This window comes from Carlito syrichta, unplaced genomic scaffold, assembly GCF_000164805.1.
Source record: "Carlito syrichta isolate Samal-C Ts95f unplaced genomic scaffold, Tarsius_syrichta-2.0.1 Scaffold287660, whole genome shotgun sequence".
NCBI lineage: Eukaryota > Metazoa > Chordata > Mammalia > Primates > Tarsiidae > Carlito > Carlito syrichta.
In genome coordinates, this window is record NW_007231756.1 from 65,800 (window position 1) to 82,808 (window position 17,009).

At 31.9% G+C, this 17,009-nt stretch overlaps 1 protein-coding gene across 1 annotated transcript in view; it reads left to right on the forward strand.

Annotated features, from left to right (window-relative positions):
• The first annotated feature begins 2,722 nt into the window (after nt 1-2,722).
• Nucleotides 2,723-17,009, forward strand: part of RGS18 (regulator of G protein signaling 18) — a 26,815-nt gene continuing 12,528 nt past the window's right edge. Inside the window, exons 1-3 of the mRNA XM_008052912.1 lie at nt 2,723-3,038; nt 3,503-3,604; nt 4,645-4,706. Coding sequence (XP_008051103.1) covers nt 2,920-3,038; nt 3,503-3,604; nt 4,645-4,706 — 283 coding nt within the window. The 5' untranslated portion in view covers nt 2,723-2,919. The remainder of the gene's footprint in view (nt 3,039-3,502; nt 3,605-4,644; nt 4,707-17,009) is intronic.

Sequence of the window (17,009 nt, forward strand, 5' to 3'; positions counted from 1 at the left end):
TATTTAACATCATAAAATCAAAATGCCCAGCATTCAATAAAAAATAACTAGACATCTGAAGAGGCAGGAGAATGTGTCATCATCAAAAGGAAAATCAGTCAATAAGAGCATACCCAGAGTCACAGAGATAAATTTTCTGAAAAAAACCTTCAAAGTATTTAATCTGTTTAAACACTTAAATAGAAAGAAAACAAAAACATGTTGAGAAAAGTGTAAATTATTGAAAAAAATGTAGGTTCTGAAGCTGAAATTAAAAATGTACTAGATGAGCATAACAGAAGGTTAGGCATTACAAAAGAAAAAAAAAGAAAGAACCCCGGAACATATAGCAATAGAAACTGTGTACCATAAGAAACAAAGAAAAAAGACTGAAAAAATAGAGAAATTTCTAAGTGATCAGATTATAAAAATCAGCAATGACTTATCATAAGAAGTAATGGAAGTTAAAATTGAATCATATTTTGTGCTAAAGAAAAAAGAAAAAAAAATCAGCCTAGAATCCTATCCTGTGAAAACATCCTCCATTTGAAGACAGAGGTGAAAAAACTGTTTTCTTTTTATTTCATATATTTGAAAATTAAGATTATACATTTTAAATATGTATTAAATATTTAAATTAGTGATTAAAAGTTTCCAACTTTGATGAAAACTACAAACTTACACAAGTCCAAGAAGTCCAGCAAACGCCAAGTAAAACAAACACTGTTTATATCTTAATCAAATTTTTAAAGTGGATTCAAAATCAGAAAAGTAGTCATAGGTAAAAATAAAAAAAAAAGTCACCACAAAACAATTATGTGAAGTAATACATAAGTTCAACAGTTTGATATAGCCATTCTTCAATATACACAAAAAGAAAATATTTTCAGATCAAAAGCTGACCAAATTTGTTGTCAGCAGACCTTCATGACAGAAAATGTTGAATAAAAGTCTTTAAGCTCAAAGAAAATAACATAGGATGGAAATTCATATGTACACAAAAGAATGAAGAGGGTTGGTAAAGGCAAATGTGGGTAAATAAAAAGGCTGTCATTAATATATGATAATTGACTGTGCCCAAGAGAATTAATTTTATCTGAAGTCACCATTATGAATACACCATTTTTCCTCTCTGGCTCCAGCTCCCACCTGTCCATATACACAGAGTAGAATCACACCTCTCTTTCCCAGTTCTGTTTCAGACCTTTACACAGGCCTGTAGTTTACTCATGCTCATATGCTCAAATTTCTATCTCCATAGTTTTATCAGTTTGTAGATAGCAAACATTACATACAATTTCAACAGATCTTATGAAAAGATAATTCAGAAAGTTTATGTCTCTCATTCTTCTGGATATTGTGGTTCAATTACAGTCTCAGGAATTGGATGATATCCATGCTCCTATGATTTTGTCTTGTACTCATTCACCTGTACAGAATTAAACCTGATATAAACATAGTGGATACTAACAAATACTAGAGAGTATCAACTGGAAGAATAATCTGCGTTATTAGCATTCAGTTCAAACTTAAGCTTCTCATAAAATGCCCCTATAAATAATACTTTTAACAGTAAATTGTCAGCCAAGGTGAGGATTTTTTAAAATATTCAAAATAAAAATCATAGAATCAGGCATTGTATGTATAAATATAAACTATGTATTTAATTTCAGATCAGCAAATATTTTGAGTTCCTAGCTGGTGTCCCTGGTAACTATTATCATGGTAAATCAATAATTTGAAAGACCAAAAATAAAATAAATTTTCTTTTGGATTTGTATAACTTGGCTTTTAGCATATACAATTTAGATTAATTAAAGGATTCACTACAGGAGATCAAAGACTCTTGGAAAGGCTAAAGCACATACTACTGATGATCAAAGGCTCTGATAATTCCAGATCTTCCCCTGACCTCTCTGGGACTTTGCAAGATTAAGTTACTTAATATCTGTGACTCTTGGTTTATTTATTTATTTTTTATAAAATGTGAATTATTGCCTAGATTAGCATTTCTAAGTTTTTTGGGTTTCATAAAACAGTGAAAGAATTGGGGGCTAAACCAATTTGGAGTTGTAACATATCTTTTTGAAAAAGGACATCAAACAAACATACAAACTGCCATCTCTGCTTAAACCATTTCATTAAAAGGAATATTTTAACAATAAGAGTCAGAAGGGCAAATGCAAAACAGCAAAGCCCTTTATATTAAAAAATTAAAATATAGCTTTAAGAAACCTTTTAATGTTATATTTCACCATGGACTGATGAAAAATTTTTAAAATACCCAAAGTAGTATATGTACCTGTGCTTTTAAAAATATTTAATTAAATGCTTTCTATTATCCTTTTCACCCATAAAACTTTGATGTATAGTCTTATTTAGATACAATATGTTAAGCAAATGTAATTAACAAGTAACATTACTTAGCATGTCAGTTGAATGTGTTTCACTTAACATAATAAAAATAAGGAAAAATACTTCATTAAGAACAGGGAATATATCTCCTAGTGTTTGATGTAATTAATACTTTGCCACAACACATTTTAACATACTACATATAATAAACTTTTTAAAAGTTCCTGTGGGAAATGACTGTCATTTGGGTCTATTAAAACATAATTCTGGTTACACAAACTTAAAAGAGAAGTTGCACTGTGGTAATACTAGTCTTTATCTTGGAGACCAAAGTCACTTTGCAAATTTGTAGTATCATTTCCCTAAACAACTCAGAACAGAATTGTACTTCAGTTCCTCAGTTCTACATTTTTGCAGAGGTGGAAACACAGCTCTTGAGTGTTTTGCTTATTTTGTTTGTAGGTATTGCTAAAAGAGTTGAGATAACTTTTTATTTGACCGTGTGTAACTATGGAATAGCATTAACAAGTAAACTAGAGAAGAATGTAGCAAGTTAGATATCTCTTTATTTTAGAGAGAGAAAAGATGGAAACATCATTGGCTTTTTTTCCTCAATTAAATATGTGTGAATCAAAAGAAAAAACTTTTTTCAAGTTAATACATGGTTCAGCAAAGGAAGAAACAAGCAAAGAAGCCAAAATCAGGTAAAATTGTAAAATTTTAAGTCAGCCTTATACTTTTAAAAATATAATTGAAGTTAAATATTTGTTAGCACTTGTTTTTGAAATACCTGGTTAAAAATTTGTTGATTGTACTATTGCAATTGGGGGAAAGTCTTTTTATTTATCAGGATTAAACAAATGTTACAACTAAAGTGCTTTCAGTAAAAAGAAACTATAATAATTTTAGACACACAGAGGACTAATACAGGCTTTGATGAAATATAATCTCAAATACTTTATTGTCACTCGAAAAAAAAGAGAAGGGTATTTCACATATACTATCCTAATTCCTCCACAAATATAGTATTTGTGAATGTGGATGGAGGGTTGTAGGTATGTATGTGTGGGTGTGGGTATTGACCAATTCCAAACTTGTTTGGCAGTCAGTAGGAGAGATTTTTCACTGTCATCTAAATTGTTCTGAAGCTAATGCCATTTTATTACAGAGCTAAGGAAAAAAGAAATAGGCTAAGTCTTCTGGTGCAGAAAGCTGAGTTTCATGAAGAGACCAACTCCAGTAGATCTGGGCACCTGGCCAAAGAAACAAGGTGAATAACTTTTTTATTATTTTGGGAAAGATTTTACTGATTCTAACATCAAAAATTTAAGGAAAAGGAAATGAGGAATTTTATTTATTGGAAATTACACAGTAATATGAGGAAAGTTGTATATCTCAATTCAAGAAACTAGAAATAATTCATCAAATTATACCACTTTAATAGCTTGAATAAAATAATCATATGAGCTTTTAAGGGTGCTCTTTTAAAATTACATACCTATCAATTTCAAATGATGTATTATAACCTGATAAAATATCCACTAATTTGAGTTTTCACAATGCAGTACTGTCATAGTGAAGAGCTATTTGTCTCTTTCTTCAGTAGTTTGAAAAAATTCCACAGGTATAATAGCGAATAAACCACAAGTAAAGGATGTTTTGTTATTTTTAGGATTTTTAATTCAAAAAATCTATGAAGATAATGAAATAGCCTTAGAGCTAATATAAATTCTTCCAAATTTGAATATGACCAATAAAAGATCAAGAAAATATATTCAACTCTCTGTTGTCGGCATCTCTAACATATTTCTTGCCTTATGCTTATTATCTCTTTGAAACTTCATTAGTCAAACTTCCTGTATCTCTTAAAAAAAAATAGTTTGCAGCACACTGTGGTTAGAGCTTCAAGGAAATTGCAGAAAAAAAAAAATTTTTTTTTTGACCAAAAGATACTGTCAATTGAAGTTCTATTATTTGCTGAATTGAAGAAGATAGTTGACCTGTTTTTTTTTTTTTATATTTGTTTTTGGCCTTTTACCCAAACAAATGATTATTTTTTAAAAGTTAAAACAATTCCCACACTCATGAGAAAATAATTAATGTTATTTTAACATATTATTTAATATACAAATTCCAAAAGAAAACTGCACAATATTTTTATATTTCTAATATAAGTACAACCTTTATTATAATTAAAGAAGAAACCCTGTGAAATATAATTGAAAAAGCAGTAAAATTTCAAGTGTTAGAAGAGATTTAGAAACATACTTTTTGCATACTCCATTATAAAATATTTTGTCTCTTAAACAGAGTCTCCCCTGAAGAAGCAATGAAATGGGGTGAATCATTTGACAAACTGCTTTCCCACAGAGGTTTGTGATATTTTCACAAAATATTTAATTCCTTAATAGAAAACTAGAAATGTATTCATGTAATCATACAAAACAAGATGTTATAAAAGTTTTGTCTGAGTGGTAATTTATAGTATTTTGCTCTTCTGATGAATAGGAGAAACTAAATAATAGAATAGTCAACTAATGAAAAAAATTTAAATATTCTCATTTTGTTAAAAATTACTTATTGTGGATGAAATATTAATTATTTCTGTATACTAGCTGGCAGCTCCAATTTTTTCCATTTTTCTGATTTTTTGAATGAAACTCTCTGTTTTGGTAAGTCCGTGATTAACAAATTATTCGTGTTATACTTATTGTTCAGTAATTTAAAATTTAAAGTAATTATTTTGATGGACATTCAGGAAAACTTCATTAAGATAGTTTTAATAAATTTTTAAATAAATGCTTCAGTGTGTATTTCACATCATTCATCTATATTTAAAGCAGAATTTTATAGAAAAGTTAGGAATCCAGTGTGCATTTAAAGTGGAGCTTTGTGTGTGAGATGGAGGGTGAGGACAAACATTGGATTTTCAGTTGATTCCTCAACGCCATAATAAAGCACAGGCTGGCAGGCTTTCTAGATTGTTGCTCTTTAAAGGTCAATTCACATAAAGCAGCAGATGAGGGTTAGGGTGAGGGTTAGGGTTAACGTTAGGGTTAGGGTTAGGGTTAGGGTTAGGGTTAGGTAAACATTTCTCTTTTTTTTAGTCCACAATTTCTGTTAGAGAGAAAAACTGAGTGGGTAATAGAACTAAGCAATCACAGAATTTATTCTTCTCCATATTGAACAGAATCTGCTGTAAAAGCACTTTATTGTTACCAAATATCCACACACTTCCTCAAACCCACACCTCTTCTTGGCACCTCAAACTTTTCCTGTTCCTTACATTAGTCTTTGAAACATAACACATCCCACTGCTTCCCCCAGACCATTCCAAGATGAGCATAGTCAGTCTACTTGAACTACTGTTCAGAGCATTGCCAGTGGGTTTCACACTCTAAGGTGTCTGCTGCAAGAAACGGTTCTGGTTTTTAGGGTAGCTGGGAATGGCGTATTTGCAATTCAGCTTCAAACATTGCGTTCCACTTAATGCAACAACAACTTTTCTTGTCTGTTCTCCTTTCTTGTTTTTTGTTTGTTTGTTTGTTTTCTCCTCCTTAGTTGTCCAACTCTCTATAATGTCTTAGTAACCTGTTCACATCCTCCTGAATTTACTGATATAAAAATTCTTTCTGCAGACTATCCCTGAAACTTTCCCTCTTCTAATAAAAATAATTGTCTGCCTCTGACTTGTAATATTGACTCAGAGAAAGAAAATATAGATAGATAAATCAAGGCTTAAACTTAGGTAAGGATGTAATTAATGAGAATGAGGAATAGGTAAGAAAGTTTGTGAGGACAACAATATAACGTGTTACTCCTTCCTCCTTATTTCATTCTAATGCTACTATCCCTCCCCACTTGGGGGGATAGTAAATTAAACTTTGCTCCATTACTGTACTTACTTTTCTTCTTTCCAGTATCCAATAATTTCTTGTTTGTTGCTAAAATTCTTGCCAAGTGTGTGTCAAACCTGTCCCATCCTCACTTACTTGCTGTCGCTGTCTTAGTTCAGATCTGGATCTGTTCTTAATAGATTAATTACAACAACTTGTGCAAAACATTCCTCCATCATTTATGTATTCAAAACTTGTTATTTTTAAAAATCTCCTCTGTATTCAACATGCCCTTTAATCTCTTCACCAGCCAGAGCAGAAAACAAAAAGAAAAATAAAGGAGTATAATTTACTTTTGTTTTTAGTTGACTATTTTTTAAAAGGAATCAAATAACTTTTCAACTGTGAATTTCCAAACCCAGAACATCACCTGGAAAATATGAAGTGCTTAAATAATATAACTGGATTTCTTTCTAGAAAAAAAGTTAGTCTAGAGTTCCATTGAGATTTAAGTTTTAGTTCCTTTCTGCAACATAAATGGTTGTATAATCTTAGTTAAGCTTCCTAATCACTGACTTTCAGCTTCTTCAACTGTCAATGGAGAAAATGTTTTTAGCACCAATAGAAATAGATTCCTGTTAGGATTAAGTGAGATGATAAATAAGAAACTAATAAATCCTAAACACTACACTAATGTCAATGATTTTAGCTACTATAAGAAATAAAAATTACTAACAAATTTAGTAAGCATTTTCTGTTTCCGGTCTCCACACTGATGGCCATCAGTTAGAAGGCTAAAATTTTAATTGACAGTATTATAGAAACTGGATATCTTTAACTTGGTAAACTGATACATAATCATTTCATCATTCTTTCATTACCCATTCAGAGCATAGAAAGATTTAGCAGGATATTTAGTCCAACAGAAAATTCTCACCTGACATTTTATAATCATTCTTCTTTACAAGTAGTCAAGACTAAATGGAAAAATTAAATCTGCTACTCTCTTTTTTCTACTATAGAAAACATTAAAGAGTTGTAAACTATCAGCAATTTAAATCAAGAGGAAATAATGTTAAAAAAAATCAGCAGTGACCTACTTGGACATTATTATCATCTTTCGATCAAAGTGCTAAATACATTGAACTTACAGAAAAATATGTTAATAGTATTATTTTACTCAAAAAGTCCAATTATTTTTTATTGTAATGCTTATTATAACATTAAATTATAAAGTTTAAAATTATCACCTGAAAAACGTTTTGGTTGCAGTGATTAAATTCAGCTTATTTCTATTGACTTGATTCTAGGGGAAACAAATATATAGATTATATATACACAAATATATATATGTGTGTGTGTGTACTTTTTTTTAAAGAGAAGGATCCTATACACACACACACACACATACAAACATACACATACTTTGAGAAAGACCTTGCTCTATTAAATTTCATAAAATCTTTCTCTGGTTAAATATGCAATTTTCTCAAATTCTATATGTCATCTCTATCAAAAGGAAATTTTATTAATTTTTAATCAAAAGAGAAATGAGTGATAAATCAATCAAAATACAATGGAAATTTGAGTATTCAGTTTGATGAAAGCAGTTAATATCAAAACCACTATAAACTGATTATAAGCAGCGATAGAAATGAAATCACAAGTTTCAGGGGCTTGATCAAAATCCACTATCTGGATAAGGAGAGAGAGACCCTCCAGAGAACCAGTATAGACTGGAGCATTAAACAGTACAATTCATTTAGGGAATTAAAATGAAGTAATTCTTTATTAAGAAACATAATTTGAAAAACAGGGGATGACTTAGAGTGACAGACAATAAATAGATGAAACCAAAAGAGAAAGAGTACTTATTTTTTGCTATATTCCAAAGAAAATCAAAGAATCCAGGGAGGTGTTCTGATCATTCTATTTTATTTTAATTTTAATGACATATTTTAATTCTTTTAAAATTTAAAAACAGCACAGAAAGTAAAATCCAAGGAAATCTGAATAAAGTATGGACTTTAGTTAATAATGTATCAATATCAGTCCATTTAGTAGTAGCAAATGTACCATATCAATGTAAGACATTAATAACAGGGGGAAGTTAAATATAGGGTGTCTGGGTATTCCGTACTCCCTTCAAAATCTCTTTATAGATCTAAATCTATTCTGGAATAAAATATTTTTAAAAGTAAATTCAAGCGTGTTATATAGTAAATTTGAACACAATGAAGTCCATTGTTAACTTCTGTTCCTCATTTGTTTCTAAGCATCACTTAGGTTAATCTTTTTCTACCATTTCTATTTGTTGTCAAATTTGTCTGAATTTGCAAAATTATTAATAACAATCTATAATTTAATACTACATGTATAAGAGCAGTAATTTCTAAATGCTATTTAATTTTTAAAGTACTATTAAATCAAAAAGCAAATATCAGACTATATCTGTCATTCATAATCATAAGTTTCAAACAGGCTATGTCAGTCCTCTTGCTGATTGACTTAATAAAAGTCAACTTTAGAAGAAGGATTTCCTAAGCCTAGCAAGTCAAGACTGCGGTGGTTGTGTGCGTGTCACTGCACTCCAGCCTAGGCAACAGAGTGAGACTTCAATTCAAAAGAAAAAGAAAAAAAAAGAAACTTTATTAATTTGTACTTATAAAATCAATTAATGTTAATAAAATATGTGTATATTATACACATATATGTTTGGGGGCATACATATATGTATATGGTTCTATGTAAGGCATCTTTAAAAACAAAATGATACTGCTGAATAATACATAATTTTGAAAATAATTGACTAAGTAGTTTTAATACTGCATGATAGAACTTGCAACATGTTATGTAGGCTTTAGAAAATCATTAAAAGAGATTAAACAGATGTATGTAAGAATTCATCAGACAATAGAAAAGGCAATTTCTGAGCAGAGAGAAAGATATGAAAAAAGACTTGAATAATAAAAAAATTTGATATGATCTGGAAAAGCAAGAAATTTACTTTGACTTATGCAAAGAGTAATAAACACATTATAAAATCAAGTTGGGAGCAAACTTTGGAAGGTTGCATGTTAGAAAGATAACTGTGATGTCTGAAAAGGTAAAATTCTATGCATGTAAGATAGACTACTTACAAGGTTTTTATAAATATAAAAGCTAACTCAAGGTAAGCACCACCTTGAAAGAAAAATGATGGACATGGTGACTTATTGAATGTATAAGTAAATTGTAGAGTTAGAAGAAGCTCCATAATAATAGGAAGATAATGATGCCTGTTACGGATAAGAAATAGAGGGGAATGAACAAGATTTTTCAGAAAAAACAAGTTTCAATTGGAATGTGTTTAGGTGGTGGTAACTCTTATCAGAAGTTTTTTAGGGTTTTGTAGGTGTATACCTAAAATATGGAAGAGTGACTGATTTATAAAGAGATTATCTGTCTCACATAGTTGAAAATTGAATATTTGAATGACAACTTTATTCTTATGAAGAAAATCCCTAAAATCTTCCTACTACTATGCTACTGTTTATTTTCTCTGTGCACCCTTTTCTCTAGTTACTGCAAATAAATGCACTATTTTAACCTTTTTTTAAATTAGAAACTACTTACTTGAACTTTTTGCAACCTAAATTGTGGTTCTACTAAGTATATTTCTGAGAAAAATTCTTAACATGTAAGATAGAATATGCAAGTCAGTGTACACTTGACTTAAAAATAAGAACTGATTATATTAAGTGAAATACTTATTACGAACTTTGTGTAAGGGCTGCAAGGAAATGTGTACTACACATTTGGGGAAGGAAATGAGTAATTCTCTTTACACGTTTCACCCTGTAGCTTTTCAAATTACCCTTCCCAATTTTCACTTATACATTTTCTGCAAAATAAGGGATTTTATGTTGTGCAAAGTTATATTTCTGATTCAAGTTGACCCATAATAAACACGAAATTCCTAAATTCATCTAAAGAATAAAAATAAATATAATCTATCCAACTTATAATGCACCGCATAAAGAAATCATTATTGCAAAAAAAAAACCCCACAACATCTTATAGCAGGTCAGTGCTACAAAGCCAAACATTAAAGAAGAAACAATGAAACTATTACTTAGGATAATATACAGTACTTGGGTTTCCAACTTCAGAGTTTCTTGACTTTCTGTTTCATTTGGTTACTAGGCATCAGAAAAATACTCCAATAGAAGCCAGAGTTTCAATTTAGAAACATGTAATTATAAGCATTTCATATTTGTATGACACATTAAGCCAACTTCTTCCAGTGTGAATTCTAATCCCAGGTTCTATAAAGTACTTTTGGCAGCTGCATTCTCTACTCCTGCCTTCTATGGGACTGTTTAGTAGGCTACTGCTTCTGTGCAAGAAATGGTTCCTTTGTGACCTGATTTAATTCAGCTGCCCAAAGTAAGAAAAACAGGAAGTAACTAATGTGCTGGGATAATCTTGCACAACACTGCATATTACTTTTTAATAAGTAAATTACTTAGGTTTTTTAACTCTTTTCTCATTCATTCACCTCTTGAAGTAGTATTTATTCTTCACTCTCATATTCATATTATGCCAACAAAATCCATTCACTTTTTTTTTTTTTTAACACATTGTGAGTTCTCATAGCTTGAGGGGGGACCCAACAAAAACCGGAATTTATTTATTTTAAAAAATGTGTATTTATTCTTACACGTTAAAATTATGGTCAACTTTAAAGTACCCTCCATTTGATGCAACATGCCTATCTAGATGATTTTTCCATTGTTCAACACAGTTTTTGAACTCCATTTTGATGCCTTTTAGTGCTTCTGCTGTTTTTTGTTTCATCTCTTCCACACTGGCAAAATGTTTCCCTTTGAGGACTTTTTTCATTGGAGAAACCAAAAAAAGTCTCTCAGAGCAAGTGAATAGGGGGGTGGGACATGGGAGTCATGCTGTTTTGGTCAAAAACTGCTGAACATTCAGTGTGAGCAGGTGCACTGGTAAATCACCCAGCATGAAATGGGCAAACGTGTTGAAATAATCTCAAAAACAAACAAAAAAAATACTGAAGCTGAAAGCAGCCTCTAACAACAATGTTACCTGGTACACTGATGGCAATAGGTTCCTAAAACACTTTAACTTGTGAGGGAAGCCTATACTATAGGGACCTTCTTTCCAAAAGTTAATTCCTGGGTTTTGGGGGTTCCCCCTCATAAACAGTACTCTTCTTGATATTAATCTTCTGACTTCATTTTTAATGCTTGTATTAAGTTCAAGACTAACCATGGTGACAAAGGGCTTTTGCATAATATTCCAGAGCACAGCAGTTGGCAGAGTCGATACTTATTCTTTGTGAATGCGTGAAGGACTACATTTAAAATAATGTTTATGTTGAGTAATCTATCACAGAAACAAAGGACTGAGTGTTACATGTTCTCACTCATAAGTGAACCTTGAACAATTATCATAATACTATAAGAAAGGGATTGGCAGTAGCAGGAAACTGCTGGGGGGGAAGGGCACACCTCATCAATAAGGGTATGTGCATAATGAACGTTTGCATACCTGAAATGTATCCCACATCTTTAAAATAATTTTTTTAAAGAAATAATCAGAAAACGTATATTTTATGCCATTTAAAGATGGACAGTCTTTCAGTAGAGGACTTAAGTTTGAATAAAAAGTCAGAGCTTTGCAAACAAAAATTAAAATTAAGTAATAAAATAATGCTTATGCTATTTTTGGGAAGACTTCTATTTGAATTTTATGCAAGTTGATTTTCCTCTGCTGCTTTGAACAGAGTAAGTCACTCTTGCAATTGTCCTTCCTCAGTCCTTGGTTCATACATGACTGTCTTGCCCATTAACTTCCATATTTCTCAACAGTGAGAACTTTGTTGTATTTATGGCAGTTTGGTGGTAAAGGTCCCATAATTTTAAACAAAATTAACTTGGGTTCAATCACCTTTGCTATCTTTTAGTAGCTATAAGAGTTAGGGCAATTTAACTATCTGAACATCAATGTCTTCCTCTATAAACATGAATATATCAAGACTTATTCCATAAGCTGATGTAAAAATTAAATGGGATTGTGCCAATAAAAGGCATATATCAATGTACTAAGACTTTATCATTCAAAACTTCTAACTATTGTAAATAATATTTTGTTCAAGTAACAGTCTTCAGATGCATATTGTTTCATCAATAATTAAAAGATAGATTAAAAAGTTATTTTTAATAAGTACATAACATTTTAATTGTCTAACTTATGGATAATCTTTTTAGTCATTAGTACAAAGCATTTTATTATAATTGAGATCTATTAATAGGAAAAGTAATGGTCATATCCTTGTGAAATTATAATTATTTAATTATTCAGTATAGAAATAATGTGGTATTTAAAAACTTATCAATCCATGCCTCCATGACATATGGTTGAAAACAGTTTATTGAAAATTTTTTAAGTTTATCACTTCACTAGGGTCAGTGCAACTTTATAAACCAGATAAAATACATATTAATTTCCTCTTTCCAAACTAGATCTGACCTGGAACAGACTATTCTGCCATTGCAGTCATTTTATTTTGGCAAATTTGCTTTAATTTCCATTTAAGTAGTAACAGAGGAACAAGTAAGGACAAGCTAAAATACCTCTTACTGTAAAAGTGAGAGAGGACGGACCTATATCATAAACAAACAGAACAATGATACCCAATGATTTTTATATCAGCACAAGGCATATTTCCATATGACTACTTTTTTTTTTTAATTAGCGTTACCTGGAAATGTTCTCATAATTATTTTGTTTTCTTGCTTCCAATCATTTTCTAATATCTAGCTAAGAAATTATCTTTAAAAAACTCTTCATAGCAACTGCCAATCAAAGCATACTAAGATATTAACTCTGCAATATAAAATATTATAATTCAATTAGAAAATACAAAGAAACTGTCAATTCTGAAGACAGTTATTAGAGATAAATTGAGAGAATATAATTTTTTTTTTTAGAATAAAAAAACTGGATACTAACTTTGGGGAAAAGGGCAAGCATTTTAAAAATTTAAAAGAGGAAGAAAGTATAGGTGCTAAGTAACTTGTTTCCATTACACTAAATATTTACCAAGGAGAAAGTCTCATGAAGAATGTTTTGTAGCAATTCTAGCCAGAGGCTGAAGCTAACTGCCTAAAGTTTGATTTAATGCAATTGGGGCACAGAATATTGTTTTGATGTGGTTTTGCTTTTACAGACCTAACATTGCCCCACATTTTCAATTCTACTTCAATGACAATTTGGGTTTGAAAGGCATGTTTTGTCTTAGTCTGCTTATTTCCTTCCAGGATCATTATGGAAGAAGACATGAGAGGTGGGGACATGAGAGGGGGAGACTAGTAAAACCAGAGACTAGGCAATAAAGCTATCATTCCAGTAATATAATGGAAAAGGAAGAACTTTTCAAGTTGCTGCCAATCAGTAACCAAATGACACTTATTCAGTCTGTTTTCTGAAGTCATCAGCATAAGGTTTTTGTTTCACCTGAAGTCTTGAGAGAATATTACAGTTTAGTTTTCAAAAATTAAAGGAATGTCATTTTGGACAAAAGTAATGACGCAAATTGCTTTTTTACAAGTCTAAGTACTGAGATGTAGATGGTGAAAGAAATGAGAAAAAAATCCAATGGAGACACACTAAAGAACAATAATCCCTGTAGATGCTTATGTGCTAATAAGCCACAGTACAACCAACTGACACCCTATCGCTTGAGTTAGCAATTATTTTGGTAGATATAACATCTGTATATTTATTTTCGGTTTCATAATTTCGTTGTGGTTGTTCCTCTCTTCCTCCTTTCTGACTGTTTTTAAGCAATTTATATCTAACTATCTGCTAGTATACTCATCCCTTTTTTTAAAGCCTTAATCTGTTGTCATTTTTTTATTTTAAACATTTTACATTCAAATTATCAATTTTAATTTATGTTTTATAGTTTCAATTTCTTTGTTGGGTTTTACACCCATTCATTAATTATCTTTTTCAATCTTTAGTACTTCTAAGTATTTTTATAACTTTTTTCATGTTTTTATATGCTTTTTTCAACATTTTTAATATCTCATGATAAGTTTTTATACTGATATTTTGTTGTTAACCAACAAACAAAATTTTGATAATGGGTTGTAGCAAAGATTTATTTGCATGCCTAATAATTTTTTATTGTATGTGAATAGATACAGGAGTCTAGAATAGTTTTCTTCCTTTAAAGAGTGTTGGATTATTTTTCTGGCAACCAGTTAAATCACTGGTGGAATTTTCTGATTCTTTCCAGCCAGTTTGATCTTATAAGTCTTAATTTTTTGGGATTTTTCTTAGTACTGGAACAAGACCCATACCCTTAAGTAGAGTATTTATATCAAAAGTATGACCTTTCTTAGGTATCCTTTCTATGGCTGAGTTAGAAATCTGAAGTCATTTAGAGCTATGAAAACTCTCAAGTCTCCATTTACCTCTCAGTCACACAATAGCTATACACTTCTAGGCTTCACAGACTTTCCTCTGTCCATGTGTAGTCTAGCCCTCAGTTAAGGATCTGCAAGAAAATTGCATGCAAGCTTCTGGATCTTCTTGTGAAGTAGATCCACTGTGACAGTTACCAATTCAGCCCATTGTATCTTGGGCTACAATTTTGACTACATGCACAAGTCCAGTGAAATAGAACACTCAAGGTAAAGTAATTTTATTACTCTCAGATAGGCAGCAAGGGATAGAAGCCTAGTAGAGTATCCACATTGAGCTTGATCCCCAGTGCTCAGGATAGCTATTCAGGATGGATGGAATCTCATCTGTCATGATTCAATTGCCCTGCAGCTGGGGAACTGTTGGAAAGCAGTGTGTCTTGAGTTTCATATCCTGTGAAATATAGGAATAGCTGGGTTTAAGTGTTGAAGGATATACTGTTTCTAGGGGGCACAGGAACAGAGCATGGATTGTTTTAGCCAATTTCTTATCTCAGGATAAGAAACACATCGCATTCTGTAGTTATTCTTAAATTACAAACAAGAAAAAAAAGAAGAATGAGGTCAGTACCAGGTTTTCCAAACTGTCCTGCCACCTTCTTTTTCATCACCCTGACACACAAATTCCAAATATGTTAGGATTCTCAAACCCTTATCTCTGCCTCCTCAAGTCAGCAAGACTATATTTTGCTTAAGCTCTATCTTCAGGCATTCCAGTCTTGATAGTGTCCCCAGGTGAAAAACCAGAGCAAACCTAATGCACACTTCATGTGTTTCTCTTCACAAATTGTTTCCAGCCTTCCTGCCAGTTGTACACTGCTTGAAAACGACTGCCTTAATATTTTGTCCAGTTTTATGCTTAACTATAGTTGGAAGACAAGTCTAGTTTCTGTTTCTTTGTCATATCCTTCTTCTTTATAGTATAATCTAATATACTAATTTAGTACATGTATGATAAGACTTTATAGAGTAAACAGAAAATTAAGGAGTTTGTCTACTATTTAAATTGCTTGTCCCTAGTGCCTAGAACAGTGTCTAGAACATAGCATGCAATAAATATTTTTCAATGAATTGATAAGTGTTCACTGAGGAGCTCAAAATGCAAACAAACGTATTTAAGAAGACAGTTTATCAAAGTTAAGGACATTATAGAATTAAGAATATACTTGAATATAGCCAACAAATCAAAACTACAATGAAATACCTCCTCACAGACAGGATGGCTATCATTAAAAATTCAAAAAACAACAGGTGTTGGTGATGCTTCTATACTGTTAGTGAGAATGTAAGCTTGCTCAGCCTTTGTGGAAAGCAGTGTGGCATTTTCTCAAAGAACTAAAATTTAAGCTACTATACAATCCAGCAATCCCACTTCTGGGAAAATATTCAGAGGAATATAAATTGCTCTGCCAAAAAGACACTTGTACATGCATGTACATTATAGCACCATATACAATAGCAAAAATGTGGAACCAACCCAGATGCCCATGAAAGTGAACTGGATAAAAGAAAATGTAGTAATATACATAATGGAATACCATGCAGCCATAAAGAAGAACAAAATCATGTCCTTTGCAACAACATGGATCCAGCTGGAGATCGTCATTCTAAGTGAACCATCACAGAAACAGAAAACTGAGTGCTGCATGTTCTCACTCATAAGTGAGCCCTAAACAATGGAAATGCGAGCACCAAGGCAGGACCAAACCCTGGACACTGCTAATGGGGGGAGGAAGGGGGTGGAGATAAGGGGCACATAACCACCTATTATGTACCACATCCACTACCAAAGGGAGAGAGGACTAGCTAGAACCCCAAAACTTACCTGCACACAAATTTACTTATGTAGAAGTCCTCACATATACCTCACAATTATATTTTTTTTTAAAAATTGATTCCCAAAAGCATATGTGTGTGTGTGTGTGTGTGTGTGTGTGTGTGTGTGTGTGAAAATTCAAATTCTTCTTAAAATGTGTTAAATAAAAGAATGTTATTCCATTTGTTATTTTAAAATTTTGAGCCGGGCTCGGTGACTCAGCCTGTAACCCCGCGCCTTTGGGAGGCTGAGGTGAGTGGATTGCCTGAGCCCATGGGTTCGAGACCCGCCTGGGCAGCGAGACCTCATCTCTATAATAAATCAAAAAATCAGCCGGGCATGGTAGCGCATGCCTGTAATTCCGGCTACTTGAAAGGCTGAGGCGGAAGGATCGCCGGAGCCCAGCAGGTCGAGGCTGCGGTGGCCGGGAGCGGCCATGGCACTCCAGTCTGGGTGACAGAGTGAGACTCCAACTCAAAAAAAAAATTTTTTTTTGAATAGAAATAAATGTAATGGCTATAA